The sequence below is a fragment of the Rhinolophus ferrumequinum genome, chromosome 15, assembly GCF_004115265.2.
Source record: "Rhinolophus ferrumequinum isolate MPI-CBG mRhiFer1 chromosome 15, mRhiFer1_v1.p, whole genome shotgun sequence".
NCBI lineage: Eukaryota > Metazoa > Chordata > Mammalia > Chiroptera > Rhinolophidae > Rhinolophus > Rhinolophus ferrumequinum.
In genome coordinates, this window is record NC_046298.1 from 7,106,808 (window position 1) to 7,123,551 (window position 16,744).

General features: G+C 33.0%; 1 protein-coding gene across 8 annotated transcripts in view; it reads left to right on the forward strand.

Moving 5' to 3' along the window:
* Nucleotides 1-16,744, forward strand: part of CHD9 (chromodomain helicase DNA binding protein 9) — a 132,035-nt gene that overhangs the window by 71,802 nt on the left and 43,489 nt on the right. For all 8 annotated transcript variants that reach the window (XM_033127233.1, XM_033127234.1, XM_033127232.1 and 5 more), the window contains 5 exons: nucleotides 731-941; nucleotides 2,591-2,786; nucleotides 5,009-5,176; nucleotides 5,885-6,064; nucleotides 12,602-12,712. In XM_033127233.1, the coding sequence (XP_032983124.1) occupies nucleotides 731-941; nucleotides 2,591-2,786; nucleotides 5,009-5,176; nucleotides 5,885-6,064; nucleotides 12,602-12,712 (866 nt within the window). The remainder of the gene's footprint in view (nucleotides 1-730; nucleotides 942-2,590; nucleotides 2,787-5,008; nucleotides 5,177-5,884; nucleotides 6,065-12,601; nucleotides 12,713-16,744) is intronic.

The window sequence follows — 16,744 nt, forward strand, 5'->3', positions numbered from 1 at the left end:
CCCAGTTAGTTTCTCTCAGTTTTTGTGCTGTAATGTTATTTTTAATGTCCTATCAGATTCTCCACTAGCGTTCTCTCCGTGCAACGTTTGGGTCTCTTCACTTATTTCTGGGAATATACTCCGCATCTTACTTTATCCAAGACAAGTTATTTCTTAGTCTAGTAACTAAGTCACTTGCGACCCTGGTACTGTTGTTATGACTAGACAGGCGGAGGGAAGGCAGAGAGCCTGGAGGGGAGTATGCAACAGTGACTTGTAATGTGACTTCCCTTTGAATTTCTCTTGTTTCCTTGTTTTGATGGCCAGCAGGGTGTCCATAGACACATCCAGATTGTGATCACCCTTCAGTGGTGATCACTGTCGTCTCGGTGTTGAAATATGAGATGTTTCTTTAAACACATATGTTGAGGTTAGGACATTTTCATTAATTCTTTCCCTAATAACATTCATGAGACATTTAGCAAACATAAACTTACATAAGGCACCATACCAGGTGTCTGGGGAGATGAAAAGATGCTTAAGACATTGTTCGTATCCTCAGTGAATTACAGTCTCGTTTTGGTGGGGACTTAGCCAAAAACGTAAATGATTCTAATAAGTAATATACCCACCATCAGAAAATTTTAATTTGTTGCAGGAACTCAGAGGAGCACTAATTCTGACTTTTGAAAAATTAAAAGCAACTGGTAGTTGCCTGCATTTGTGCATTAATCTTACACTTTTTGGACAGGTGCTGAGGAGAAAATACTTGGAGAATTTAGAGATACGTATAATCCAGCTGCTTCTGATTTTCATCTTCAAGCAATGATCCAGTCTGCTGGTAAATTGGTCCTTATTGATAAATTGCTTCCCAAAATGAAAGCAGGAGGGCACAAAGTGCTCATCTTCTCTCAGATGGTACGCTGCCTTGACATCCTGGAGGACTATCTGATACACAAAAGGTAAGGCGTACAGTCCATCTACTGAATCGTACTGTGAATTATACTAGGTTTGTCATTAAGGTGCTGGCTGCACTGTACTGTAACTCACCTTTGCTCACATCTTTATCTAGATAGGAATCCAATCTATGAGGACAGATTGCTTAGGATTATGTGTCAGGTGTTTTCTTAACCTACTTATGTTGCAGTCATAGGCGGGATTAAGGAGACTGATTTAGAAAACTTTGCAAACTGACAGGTATTTGACCTAGGAATGGGTTTATTAGTGTACATTTTACGCGATTTGTAAACTTTGTAGTAAAGACATTTTAAACAGATTTATAACCATCTTCAAAGTGGAAGAAAAATTGTTCAAGATCCTTTGCAGATCTATTTCATTGTTATAATTAGAACTTGCTGTACTTTGATTGTTATACACTATATAAAATTTGTTCATGATTTAATCTTTTCTGATTTGTTAATATTAGCCTTTGTTTTGTTTTTTGGATACATGACAGTCTTAAATACTGTCTCATCAGTATTTAGATAAATACAATATTGATAAGGATATTTTATCACAGAGCATTGGTGATCTAATCGGATTTCAAAATATTTATATAAAAGGGAATCTGAAGATGCACCTGTAGACTTTAGTTTGACCATTATATTTAAAAGTAAAGGTCTATACTAGTTTATAGTTCATAGATTATATAGTCCATTTTTATTTTTCATTTTTAGTTCTATCTCATTTTTAGTGTTCCACTCCTTTAATCTCATTCCAAAATATGTACTGTTCTCAATTTAATACCATATAAGTAGAAAGATTAAATTGCAGTGTTACTAAAAGTAGCCATTCTTACATTGTCTTGATGTCTTTACACAAAGAAATTTATAAGGTAAAGATAAATTTCTGTTATGATGAATTTCATGGAAACTTCCAAATTTCTTTAATGTCAAAAGTAACATTATTGGAAGTCACACCCCATTCTCTAGGCACTAGAGACAACAGTGGAGCTGCTGCTGAGACTCTAGTAAATTCTATGTGTTAACAGGTGTCTTGAAACAGAAGAGTTGTGGCAAATGTCCCGTGTATTCCTCTTCCAGTTTCTAAATTTTTATGTATTTCATTTTTATTGGTGTCTAACAGTTTTTGAGTTTTGTGTTAAATGAAGGATAAAAGAAGTTAAAAGTTAATTGCTTGACAGTGATGATTATAAGGAAACAGCATTGTAGATTGCCCTTGATAGATTTATAGTTTACAGTTAAGCATATCAGTTGAGAGAGTACCATTATTGAGACAGAGAGAAATGTTGGTAGGCTTCTTGTGTAAAGTTTTTTAATGTCTCTGTTTCTTGTTTAAAAAAAAAACAAAACATGAGATCAGCAAAGTAGTTTTATGGCCTGCTTATTTTTTATTCCAATTCTAAAAATGATGTTCATTGTAATGGTATTTATCCATCAGGAGTGAGGAATGCAGAGATTTTGTATCTTTACGTTACTTTGTATTTCCTCCTTAGGACCTACATTGAGAAGAGTAAAACCATAGAAACTAGTTAGGGTACTATTGCTTCTTAATTTTATAGTCAACATATTCTAGGAAATTACATCGGATAGAATGTGTCTTCGTTTTCATTATATCCCTCTATCTAAATTTATTGCATTTCATTTGATAGATATTTATATGAGCGAATTGATGGAAGAGTCAGGGGGAATCTTCGACAAGCTGCTATAGATCGATTTAGTAAACCTGATTCGGATCGATTTGTTTTTCTTCTGTGCACCCGAGCTGGTGGGTTGGGCATCAACTTAACAGCAGCTGACACATGTATAATTTTTGATTCTGACTGGAATCCTCAGAATGACCTTCAGGTAAATAAATAATTTTTTAGCTAAGACAATTTATTTTTAAATTCATGTAACTGTTTTTGATAATCCACCTCTTATTTTTATCTAGACAGGCTAACATGTATGTTTCCCTAAAAAACAGCTCTGCCAAATAAAATAGCTTCAATTATTTTTATTTTAATTTAATGACAGTACTTATTTAGTTATCTCACTAACTTCTTAAAAGGCTTACCTACTTGAGTACAGATTTGTTTAAAGTATATTATGTAAATATGAAAGAGGCTGAAGCTTTAAGAATAACTTACCTGTAAAAGATAAAATTTTTAGAATTTTACTTCCTTAGAAATAAGTGTTTGCTTATCCTAATTTCAAGCTTTCAATCATCATATAATACAGTATGCATAGAATTCAGTCATAATGTAGTATGCCTTTTATGAAATAGTACAAAAAATTAAGGTATACATGTAAGTTAAGACTGCTTGGACTTCATAGAAACAAAAGAATATTAATTAGAGTGACCAAAGAGAGTCAGAGTTTGCAAAAGAAGCAATGTAGAAAAGATATGACAGGATAAAGTATAAGAGAAATTCGTCTTTTATTGACCATGATAGTCTTAATTGTATTGCAATTAATATTACTTTAAATAGATAATAACACCAAATATAGTAAATTGTTACTGAAATTATACCTGGCTTAATTAAAGATAAGGTTTTAACCTTTCATTTGTGTAACTGTGTAATGTAGTTCAAAATATCAAAGCTTTATCCAAAATTAATAGATTAAACCAGGGACAAACTCTGTAGAAAGTCAGTTAGTAAATATTGGGCGTGCCAAAAAAAAATGTATACAAGTAGACACTTTGGTCAACATTGTTCAAACAGTAGTTCACCATAATCAGAAGTGTCTGAACGCTGATGGTAACCATTTTGAGCACCTCTTGTAATTGCAGAAGTCAAACATGACTTGTATTCATCTTTTGTTATCAGTGTATATTGAGTATTACAATTTTAATACAGTTTTCCTTTCTTAAAATGTGTATAAATTTTTTGGGCATCCTCTGTATTTTTGGTTTTGCAGGCTTTCACACATTTTTTTGTTTTTTTGTTTTTACAGTCCTTTAAATATGTAATATCCATTCTCAGTTGGCAGGCTAGATTTGTCCACAAGCTGTATTTTGCCAATCCCTAGATTAAATCCATATCATAACTAATTCCTTTTGGAATGGAGATTTATACCCACAACTGTCCACAGTGCATGTGATGTTCCAAAAGTTAATCTGAAATCAAATAGTAAAGTCATATTTTAGAACCTGAGGAGGGAAGGGGAAAACTGTACCAGATTCCCCAAAGTCTCTCTCTCAGGTGGCTTTCCTGCTTACTGCTGATGTAGACCTATCTAGTCTTTATAGACTAATAAAATATTTGGCCTCTTATACTTTGTCTAGACCTGGAGCAGAGTTGTTCATGCACAGTTCTGAGTTTTAGTGGACACAAAGTGGATATGGATAGAATAAAGATGTCAACAAAGGGTATAGCATCAATGCCACCTACAAATTTTAAAACCAAATTAATGATTTAATCTGAAGATATTTGGAAGGTGATTAATAATTTGTGAAAAAGACCATTGATTGTGTAGAACCTTTAGGGTCAAAACTTACACAAATTTTAAGTTTAGTTGGAAGTCAAGACAAAATATGAAGCTCTTACGTTATCTCTGATGTCTCTACTTACAACAAGTATTCATATTAGATAATTAGTTCTCTCTGTTTAAATAAAATTTAGGTCTCCATAGTTAGTCACTTTCAGTTTTTATCGTTCTCTCCCCCAATTACCCAGTTGAACTAAAATATATTGAAAAGATTGTTGATAGCAGAAAAAAATTTAGAAATTTAGGGTACAGGTTTAAAGGATGAGCTGCCAACAACTAAAAAATTCTAGAGTTTATGTTCTTGTCTAAAATTATATTGATGACACTGTCTTTAAAATAATAATTCTTCAATGATTATATTCTCCGAAATATGAGCTTAAATTTTAACTTATAGCCGACTGTGGGATCATTTCTTATTTTAGTGAGCTCTACCTTCATTACTTTAAAAAGGTTATAGCTAATTTTGTAGCAAAAGGTTCTAAGAATTCTTATATACTTTTATATTCTGTCAAATATTTTATTACTAAATGCCTTTTATGTAATATTTTTTGTGCTATTTTGTAAAATAAATTGAATCTATAACTTTTCATTTTTTATAGGCCCAAGCTCGTTGTCATAGAATTGGTCAGAATAAAGCAGTTAAAGTCTACCGACTGGTAACTCGGAACTCATACGAGAGAGAGATGTTTGACCGAGCCAGTCTGAAACTGGGTCTAGATAAGGCTGTGCTGCAGAGCATGAGCGGAAGGGAAAGTAATGTTGGTGGGGTATGTATATTTTCTTTTTCCCTTGGAGCTTTTGTGTTTTTGTTTGCATTTACTTTTAACCTCAGGTAGTGTATCATTTAATTTTGATCCATACCAAACACGAAGTAGACGATTTTATGTAAGGAGGGATTTCAGAATACTGCAACATTTAGTTAATACTTTTCATCCTGTTCTGTCTGTATAACTCCAGACCTTGTGAATTCTAAGAATGTGTTTTCAAGGAAGACATATTTTTGCTCTGCTTTTAGAACATTTGTATCATGGCATAACGAAATAGAATTTGTGGATTTTTCTATATTATTTTTATACACTTTTTTCTTTTTTTTTTTAACTGTCAAACTACTAGCATTGGTTTTGTCTTGTTATATAAATGACATTCTTTGGCATTTCCCCCTCAAGTTTGTTGTCTTATATCTTGTACTTACAACCATTATAAAATCCTGGTACTGAAAAGAATCATCACAGGTTTCCTGCTCCATAGACTATGTTTTAACTGAAGCCATTTTAGGCAAATGGCAAATCTTGTTTTAAAGATAGTGAAGAAGAGTCAGCAACGTCAATGTATTCTTTCAGAGAATTCTCTCTTGAGTACATCTCAAACCCCAAATGGCAATTTAAACAAGACCTCAGTGTTTGACATTCTTTAGGGTTACTTTCTCATTCTATGAACTTTTAAAAATATTTTTACCAAAATTGTTTTCTCTTTAGATTCAACAGCTTTCCAAAAAGGAAATAGAAGATCTGCTTCGAAGAGGTGCTTATGGTGCTATTATGGAAGAGGAAGATGAAGGTTCTAAATTCTGTGAAGAGGATATCGATCAGATTTTACTACGTCGCACAAAAACTATTACAATTGAGTCAGAAGGTCGTGGGTCAACATTTGCTAAGGTAACAGTGAGTGCTATTTTGTATATATGTATTGGTAACTTACGTTCAATGCTAAAAAAATTTAACTGTCTCTTTACTAATTATTTGCAGAACATCTACTTTATGTTTAAGTAAATTGAATTATCTCAAAAGAATTAGGTAATATATTCTTTTTCTTCATTTTTTCTCATCTCTCATATCAAATTTCCCATGTGCTCTTTTGATCTTAGTAAAATGGAATAAGTATAATAACCAGAAATAGTTCGAAGTATTAATCAAAGTAGAACATTTGAAATGAAATTAGAAATTAAAAAACATATATGTCAAAGTTAGAGCAAAATATAAGTCACAGTAGAGGAGGTTAAATCATCTTACATTAACTTGTAACACAGTGGTCCCCCTTATCTATGGTTTAAGTCAACCATGGTACAAAAATATTAAATGGAAAATTCCAGAAATAAGTCAAAAGATATTTTGAGAGAGAGAGAGAAACCACATTCACAGAGCTTTTATTATAGGACATTGTTATAATTGTTCTATTTTATTATTGTTAATTTCTTAGTGTTCCCAATTTATAAATTAAACCTTATCACAGGTATGTATGTATAGGGGAAAACCATAATATATAGGGTTTTGTACTATCCGTAATCTCCAGCATCCACTGGCCGACTTGGAATGTATCTCTGGGGCATAAGGGGGTATACTACAATTTAAAGTACTTACAAGAGAGAAAGGGTTTCTAATTTTATTTTAAATATTTAAATCTAATATGCAGACAGTAAAACAAAATTTGTCTTTTGAAGTGTTAATAACTATTCTACCCTATCTGGGAAAAATATTAAATGTTTACTAACTGCTTTTATATTTGTTTTTCTTTTCTTTCTCTCTTGCTTTCTCTTTTCTTTGCACCAGAGACATGGTCAATCTCTATCTTTCATTCATCTGAAGAGTTTTTTATTGTAGCATTATGTCCCATCTGCAATGATTCCTACAGGTTTTTTCCTTTCCACTTTACTTCCTTTCTACATTTTCTTCCTTCTCCATCCCCCAATTTGCTTTCAACCCAGAAATCTTTATGTTTATGGAGAGCAGTGTGTTTTTGCAGGTAGTGATGGTGCTACACCAAAAGTAATGTTACCAGTTTCCAAATGAAAATTTTCCTCTTGCGTTCATTCAGCAAACTAATGAAATCTTGTGTGAAGTACTTAACAATGCTGGAAATACTAAAATGAAAGGATTCTAATTCATGTAAATGTAAAGGGGGAAATGATTAATTCTGGGTAAAATGGGAGAGCAGAGAATCAGGAAAACCTTACCAGAAAAAAATAACATTTGAGCCAAGTCTTGAAGGAAATGTAGATTTCATTGCATTTCAAAAGAGGTCACATTAATGAATTATATGTTGCTAAACTAAGAGGAAGATTTCAAGGCATGTTATAGGCCTGTCTGGAAGCACAGGATGAATTAAATGGAGGTGAAAATGAAGGGGTTAGGGAGTTTAGATCCAAATTGTGAAGGACTCAGAAAAATTCCATTTTGAGGAATTTGCACGTGATCCTGGGGCTGTTAAAAAGCTTTTAAATCCCTTCAAGCAGAAAATGGACTTAGTGTGATCCAGTTTAGAAATTTAACTCTAGCGTCAGTGTAGAGAATGAGTTTGAAAGGAAAAGACTAGAGGCAGGGAGATCAGATAAGAGGCTTATGCAGGAACTAATGATGGGTGAATTAGAGTAGTGGAAAACCACTTTAATTAACAGGTGTTTATGATCAGTTAGAAATTCGTGGGAGGAGACAGAAAATGACTTGAAATTTTCTGGTTCAAGTAGCTAGGGGGGTCCTGGTGTCATTAAGTAAGATAGAGAATGCAAGAGAAGGAAATTCATATGGAGAAAATAAAATATTGGAGCTGTTGTATTTGTGGCATTTATAGGGCATACAAGTGGAGATGTCCATAAGAGTTGCCTCAGATAGAGGTAATAGAGTTGGGAGTTATTAGAGAATAAATCAGAAGGAAGTAGTAGTGTGGAAACAAAAGGAATACTATAGAAGTAAAGGCTGAAAACTAAACCTAGTCATGATTGGGTCCATGTACCCTGGCTGTAGCTTCCTTCCTGAGAAATATAATTTGTTTCAGATTCTTTGGCTCTGTCCAAGTCGTCAACACACTATGTATGCGTATTTCTCCCATATGCCTGAAATTAGTTAATTTAATCAAAAGGTATTAGTCATAGAAATGGTCTTTGTTGGTTAGACTAAGCATAGAGATATTCTTAAAGGTTGATTTTTTGTTTGTTTAATCAGTGTAGGAATAGGTAAAGCACTTAATGACCACAGGAGATCCCAGGCTTTCTCATTTACAAAGTTAATGATAATAAGCATGGCAAGTCAGAACGCCAGGGTTTGAGTTCTGACTCATAAGCTGAGTGACCTTGGACAATTAACCTTTACAAGTCAGCCTTTTCTATAAAGAGGAGAGCATAATCATGGTTGGCCTTTCCTATTTTGCTATTGCTATGTGAGTATTATTTTACTCAGGTATACTCTAATCATAATATACTTTAATGATAACCAGCTGTGCTCTTCTAATCTGAAATACTTAAGCATTTAAATATCTATTTAAACCCTCAAACCAGGGAGTAACTGTTACATTTGAAAAGAGCTGACTGATGAGGTATAATTGCTGAGGAAAGTACAGAGAGTTTGTCTGTGGTTGTTTTATAATTTGTTCATTTCCATATTTGTGTGGCAGTGCCACTATTTAGTGAGCATTTAGCATAGTGGAATATGGCGTGGCTATATATAGTGGCACCGTTGATGTAAAGTTCACAGTATTTTATACCTTTTCCTGGAATTTCCAAAGACTTCAGCTATGTACAATTGTTTTCAATGGTATGGATAAATGAAGTAATTCCAATCTGTGTTTCTTTGCATTATCAAATAGTTTTGATAAGAAACTACGTATATGGAGCATTGTGCATAATAAGCCTATTTAGACTTAGTACATATCCATCAAATAAATCATTATTGGTAACTTCATTTGTAAGTTGTGGTGTCACCTAGACATTGTTTTGAAAGATTTTCCTAAGGGCAATCAGGTGGATCCTCGAATTAGGAAGTTTCTAGGCTGATTTAAAAATTTTTTGGTATAGAACAAAAGACTTAGAATTACTTAATTTCTAAAAGACAAAACAAAAGTGTCAGAATCGTGCTTCAGATGGATTGCTTATTTGTAAGGGCCCTTCTGTGGTACCTATTCTCCTGCTACTTTCTGATAGGGGAAGATAGATTTCACCACTTAAACGTCTTTCCTTATAAATAATTAAGGGTTTTAATGATTAAAAGAATACATTTAAAGAAGAATATTTTTCTGGGAGCTAGGATATTAAGATGTAATATTTGGAAGGAGTTGGTAAACCTGTAATGGATGATAGCTTCCACAGCCATTGCATTTCTGTAGGCATTAGTCCATAATTATAATCCTTGAGAATTTCGTTAGTCAACTTGAAAATATGTTACATGTCAGTTAACAGTAGAATCTAAAATTATTTACAAATATAAAAAAGTGATTTGAAAAATAATTTTATCACTTCTCTTGTAATGAATATAACAAAAGCTATTTAATCATTAAGTGTAGTTTCTTCCAGGCAAAGTATTTTAATTCTCAACAGTTAACTGGTAGCAGAATAAAAGTGAATATCCACTGTAAGCTAGATTTTTTTTTTAAAGGTAAGCAATCATAGTGTACTGTTTCAAAAACCCATTGTTTTATTTTAATGACTTGATATTTAATTGCTTTTCATGTTAAATATTTTCCAATTCATGTAAAGCAAATGCTCATTTGCTACATTGCTTAAATTTTGAAGCATATACCAATGAAATTATAGTACAAAATGAACCCTGTGAACTTCAGTGAGCTTTTTTCACTGTTCCTAAAAATTGATGAGTTTATATTAATGAAGATTTCAAAGTACGGATATCATATTAGTTAAAAAATTTATTTCTGAATTAACAAAATGAAGTTCCCTCAGAGCTTAGGAGCTACTTGAGCAGTTAGATGATGTCAGTTTCTCATACTCATTCATACTATTTCTATGAATTGTCGTCGTATACTTTTATGCAGGTGGCTGTCTGCTTTTTGTTTTATTAAGCTAATTAGACTTTGTACTTTTAAATTATTATGTGAGTTTTTAAAATATGTTGTTTATCATTAAGAAGTGTCTCACTGGATTATTTCCTATTGCCACTGTAACAAATTACCACAAATGTAGTGGCTTAAAACAACACAGATTTGCTTTCTTACAGTTCTGGATGTCAAAAGTCCAAAGGGCTGAAATCAAGGTTAGCAGCAGGACTGGTTCCTTCTGACGTTTCCAGTGGAGAATCTGTTGTTATCTTTTCCAGCATTTAAGAATGCCTGCATTTCTTGGCTTGTGACCACATTATTCCAGTCTCTGCTTCTGTTGTCACATAGCCTTTTCCTCTTCTCTGGCAAAATGGCCTCTTCTTTCCTCTTATAAAGACAGTTGTGATTACATTTATGACCCACTTGGATAATATACATCTGCCAAGTCCCTTTTGACATATAAACTAACACTTGCAAGATTCCAGGAATTAGAACCTAGATATCTTTGGGAGCCATGTTTTTACCCTGCCAGACTCATCATTTCAAAGAAATAAAACAAGTACTAATATCAGTAGTTTCACAATATTATTAAAGCTATCGTTTAGAGCAACTATTAATAAAAAAAAGAAATTTAAATTTAATTCATTAAAACATTTCTGTCACTTCTGTTTCATAAGTATCCTAGCAAAGTACACATTTTTAAACATTTATAATATTTGAATATTATATATTATAATATTAATATAATATTTTAAACATTTATAATATTTGAAATGCATATACAAGCATCTTGCTATATACAAGCATCTTACAAACCCAATCTCAAAAAAATGTTTTAAAAAAAGAAAAAAGAATGTTTTGATGGAATGAATGTACTTGTTACTTGATAAGCAATGTTATGAACAGAATCTTAAAGTTCAGAAGCATTTTGGATTTTAATTTTGTTCCTGTTTATTTTTTTCAATGTTTTATAAAGATTCAGGCTACAAATATAGACAGAATAGTATAATGAAACCTGTGAATTCATCACTTAGCTTCAACAGATACCAACTCATGCTAGACTTATTTCATTACTACCCTATCCATCTTATCATATTATTTTAAAGTAAATCCCAGACAGTATATCATCACCTCCATAAATGTTTCCATATGTGTTTCTAAAGATAAAGATTTTTTTAACGTAACTACAATTATCACATTTAAAAATAAAATTCACAATAATTCCTTGATATCATCAGTTTTCCAGTGTTGAAACTTCCAGTTATCTTGAATGCCATAAATGTGTTATTTGCTTCTAATAGTTTTATCCTTTTAATGTATGATATTTTCCATTTTAAAATTCTATCATGATGAGTTTTGTTTGTTGGAGGGCACAGCTCACAATGGTCCATGCGGGTATCAAACTGGCAACCTTGGTGCTACCAGCACACACGCTCTAACCAACTTAGCTAACCAGCCACCCCTCAAGATTAGTTTTTAATGAGGGTTTTAATAATTTGATTATATCCCAGATAATTAGGCTTATCTTAAAGCCATTTAGTAATTATATTCTTCTTTGAAAGTCATTTTATGTGACCATGTTCTTCCATTAATTCTTATAAGAGTTAGCATGCATCTTTCAGGCCCTTTTCTTTCATAAAGCATCATGTGTCTTCATTGCTTATTTCATTTTTATCAAGCACTTTTTTTACCTTTCTTTGAAGTGGCATATTTATGTTTAGGAACTTCAGTTGCAATAATGGTTATTAGTTTATATGGTACGGTGTTGTCCTGTAATGTCTAAAGTTAACTCCAACTAAAAGATTTTATACTTTTTACAATATTTAAGAACATAAATCACTTATATTTCCTAATTTTGTTACTCTACAATTTATTAAAGTGTTACAATGATTATGAAGTGTTTTTGTTGTAAGGAAAGTAGTTTTAAAAATAAAGACAGTGATTCATTTTTCTTTATTTCTCATATTCTGTATTTCATTTTCTTTAGGAGACATATTTATCTAATAATATGATTGAAGTAAAGTGGGAGAATACCAGAAAATGAGCTGTAGAGAACAAGCAGGCTTGAAATTATTGTTCTAATCTAATTTCTTAATATTCATGTGGTGTTTCTAGAAAGCATATCTCTGTCCTGTGTGGTTTCTTGACCAACAGTATTTTGATCCTTGCTTACCAAAAGTTTGAGTTAAACAGCAATAACAACTTATTTAACTCTGCTCCTAAAACTCCACCCTGGGTTGGCATTCAGCCTTCTGCCTTAAGCCTTTTGCTTTAAGTAGTTGCTTGGTATGTTTCATTCTCTGAACGTAGGTGTGAATGCTAAATTTCAAATTCTATTCACAGTAAATGTGAGGAGATAATGTTTTAAACATGCTTTGATAGATTTTTCCTCTAAGCTTCAAAACATTTTGAAAACCTGCCATTATGTATTTCAGGCGAGTTTTGTGGCATCTGGAAACCGGACAGATATTTCCTTAGATGATCCCAACTTCTGGCAAAAGTGGGCTAAAAAGGCAGAAATAGATATAGATGCTATCAGTGGCAGAGTAAGTATTTATTTACTTTTATAAAAATTACCTTTTGGAATACTTGGTGATATTATTATAGTATTTTAAGGTATTGAACTATGTACTTACCAAAATTAATTTACATGCATAAGTAAATTGATGTGGGGTAGTGGAATGATCACATATTGAGTCACACTGCTTCAATTTCATACTTCTGGTGTCTGTCATGATAGATGTAATACAACGAAAGTTTAATTTTGGATATTATTTATATTCTTAAAATTATGTGCCCCTCCCCACCCCCCACCCGCCCAACTCCGGTTCAAGGTGTTGTTTCTCAGTCTAGTTGTGTAGGACAGCTCCCTGGTCCATGCTGATACTCTGAGTCTTGTGCTTCCCCCGACTGAGGTAGTAGGTCGCCAGCTCACAGCAACTCATGGCAGCTCTCGGCTGCTGGCCACCGGCCACTCATGACGGCACACAGTAGCCCACAGCAGCACACAGCAGCCCACACCAACCTCCGGCTACTCACAGAAGCCCAGCTCCAGGGAGAGCTGTTGTACACAGTCTTAGCTATGGAGGGCGCAGCTCACTGGGCCATGTGGGAATCGAACCAGTAACCTCAACCTTAGGAGCACGGCGCTCCAACCACCTGAGCCACTGGGCCGGCCCAAATTATCTGTTGCTTTAATTTTTAAAATTTCTTCAAATTATGTGTTACTTTTATTTTGCTCTTTAACTTTGTTTTCTTGATGTTAGATCCCATTAATGTTGATTCATGCAAATATAAAAGGAGGGGAAAAGAAAGAGTCAAGAAAGTGGCAATTTTAACCTGTTTCGTTTATAACTTCCCTTGGAACTAAGAAAGAAAGGGCCAAAAAACTAAAATAGAATTCATGGAACTGATAATAATTGTTCATTTTATAAGACACCTGTCTAATAATTATGTTGAAATCAGTTTGTGAGCCTTATCTACTATCAAAATAACTGCTAAATGATGAAAAGAATTTCATATTAAGATTGATGCATGGGATGTATTTGGATTTTAAAATGTAAAATTGTACAATGATGAATAATACCATTGTCATACATAGCATTATTTTATATATTTTGGAAATATGTATAATTCTCCATGAAAGGATAGTAATAAAAAAGTCATTATTTGCATATGGCATGTTCATATGCTAAAAGATACAGTGGAATGAACAAACCACTATTAAAATTAATAAGTGGGTTTAATGAATTAATTGGATAAAACATAAATATGCCATTTAGCCTTGCTAAATATTGGTACTAACAGAAATAGAAAACTATAGGAAAAGAGGGGCGGCCAGTTAGCTCAGTTGGTTAGAGTGCGGTGCTCTTAACAACAAGGTTGCTGATTCGATCCCCACATGGGCCACTGTGAGCTCCACCCTCCACAGCTAGATTGAAACAACTACTTGACTTGGAGCTGATGGGTCCTGGAAAAACACACTTAAAATAAAAGTTTTTAAAAAAAGAAATATAGGAAAAGAGGAGATTTACTTTACAGTAGAAAATAATATGTATATTTAGGGTTATACCTAAGGAAAGATGTATATGGTTTCAGTAAAGTGAATTAACAAATTTAATTAAGACATTTGTCATTTGGAAAGGAAAAACTACATATTTTAAATATTTTAAGAGATTCTAAAAATGAAAATGCAACCCAAATCAGTTTTTTCATAAGACCGGACAAAATCTAAAATTCCCTTAGAAGAATAAATAGTCAAGACTATCAAATGTATTCTTGAGAATCTGTCCTACAGCAATAATCACCCATGTACAATGATATTGTACAGAGATGCTCTTTGCCACATTGTTTTAGGAAAAATTTAGAAACTAACTAAATCTTGTATGATAGCTGATGTGTGGTACATTTATACTGTCTAATGCAATAAGTAAAAATAATCATGTAGATTCTTATATATTGACATAGAAAGAGCTTCAAGACAGTTAAATTTAGAGAGAGAAATATGTAGCACAATGCATATAATATGATCTTTGTTTATAATTTTTCAGAAGCATGTATCGGTAATACACAGACACAACACTTATGCTGTAGATCCAGTCAGGGCACACTATGAGCCAAGCACCATTCTCACATTAGGGTTGATATGAGCAAGCCAGACACACCCCTTTTATAGAGCTTACGCATCCTGATGGGTTAGACAGAAGTAAACAAATACATACGATATGTTTAGAAAGGTAAGAAAATAAAACAATACATTGGTAGAGAATGCCTGGAGGAGTGGATAGCGTTAGGTAAAGTGGTCAAGGGAGGTCACTCTGAGGGGACATTTGTGCGGAGACTTGAATGGTAATAAAGACACAACAATATAAAGGCACAAGGAAAAAGCTTTCAAGGTAGACAGAGTGGCGAAGAGCCTTTAGTGGAAACAAGCTTAATGTGTTCCAGAATAGAAATGACATTGTGGCAGAATGTAGGGAGTTGGTAACAGTGGTGACAGGGAAGGTCAGAGACCATAGATCTAGATCAAATCAGTAGGGCCTTGTAGCTAATCTTAAGGAGTTAAGGATTTTATAAATAAATTTATATAAGCGTATAGTTATTAAACACTCTGCAGTTATATTTTCTAATTTATACTTTGTTTAAAAAAACGTTGAAAATTTTTCTGAAAATTAAGTATAATGAAGACAGACAAGTGTTACATGTTAAGATACAAAAGCATGTTAATATATTATAAAGGAACCAAAATTTAAATAGAGAAAGGCATCAAGAAAAAGATTTTTAAGAACAAAGAAAAGAATAAGAACAGAAAAAGGTCAAATTATAAGATTTTAATAAAAGATAGTATTAGAGTAAAAAAGTAATAATTGTCATTAGAATATGAGTTAGCATTGGTGAGGAGCATCGTAATATATCTGTACCAATAAATACCCATTTGTGATAAAATTTTATTTAATTAAAAATGCAAAAATAGAAAAACTAGATTTTTATTTTACCAGATATTTTGTGAGAAAACATTCTCAATTAGAAATCACAAAGGAAATGATTGGCATGTTCAAATATATAAGATTAAAGATCATGTAGTGGGAAAATAAAAGTGCAGTCATCCTGGTGAGACTTTGTAGCTGAAGTGTATATGGAAGTTAATGTTATTATATAAAAACTAATAAAGTTGATCAGAAACATCAAATCTCAAAAGATTATTGGCAAAGGACGTTTGAAATTACTCAAGAAAAAATAAAATTAGGGGTGTGTGTGTGTTTTAATGGAACCTGCACGGAGGAAAGGGACAACTCTTCTTAACAGAATGCCAATTAATAAATGTAGAAGGAATTAAGAGAAATAGAAAATCACCATTAATCCACCATAGTAATAATTTTAGCAGACAAAATCCATTGATGAATTCTAAAATTTTGGGGTGAGGTTTAAGGAGAAACAGGATTTTTACATGTTCTCAGCATATATGTTCCAAAATACTTATTAATTGGAAAGCTAGTTATTTTACAGTGGAGAGGCTTGGCAGAGAAGGTTAATGTCTCCAGGAGTAAGCCAGATTAATATGTATCCCCTTAAATCCAATGCTGTGTATGTACTGTGGTACGTACCCTCGTGGTGTGCTGTCTGCTTCCTCTCCTCCCCTTTGCCGTCTCCTGCTCTACAGCATTTCCTGAACATCTCATTCCATTTCAGGTCCCTTGCTCTTCCCTCTCCTTATAATGTTATCTCCTCTTTGACTGCCTAGCAAACTACTTCTCATTCTTCAAGATTCTGTCATGGTATCACTACTTTATGAAGCTTTCTCTGACTCCCTTTGTACCCAACTTGTATTTCATCCTGAATAGCATTTATTTGTTTACACATTTGTCTGACCCATATGACTATAGATTCCTTATGAGCAGAAGCTGTCTTATTCATTTTTATATCTGCAGCCGATAACATAGTGTCTAACTTAGAGAAATTTCTCAGTAAAGGTGAAACGCATGTCAACTTAGGTTGTTTTTGAATGAGTTACACTGAATTGCAAATAGTGAGGTTCATATAGTTATTACCTTGGTTTTTGTATATTAGTGTAAGTCTTG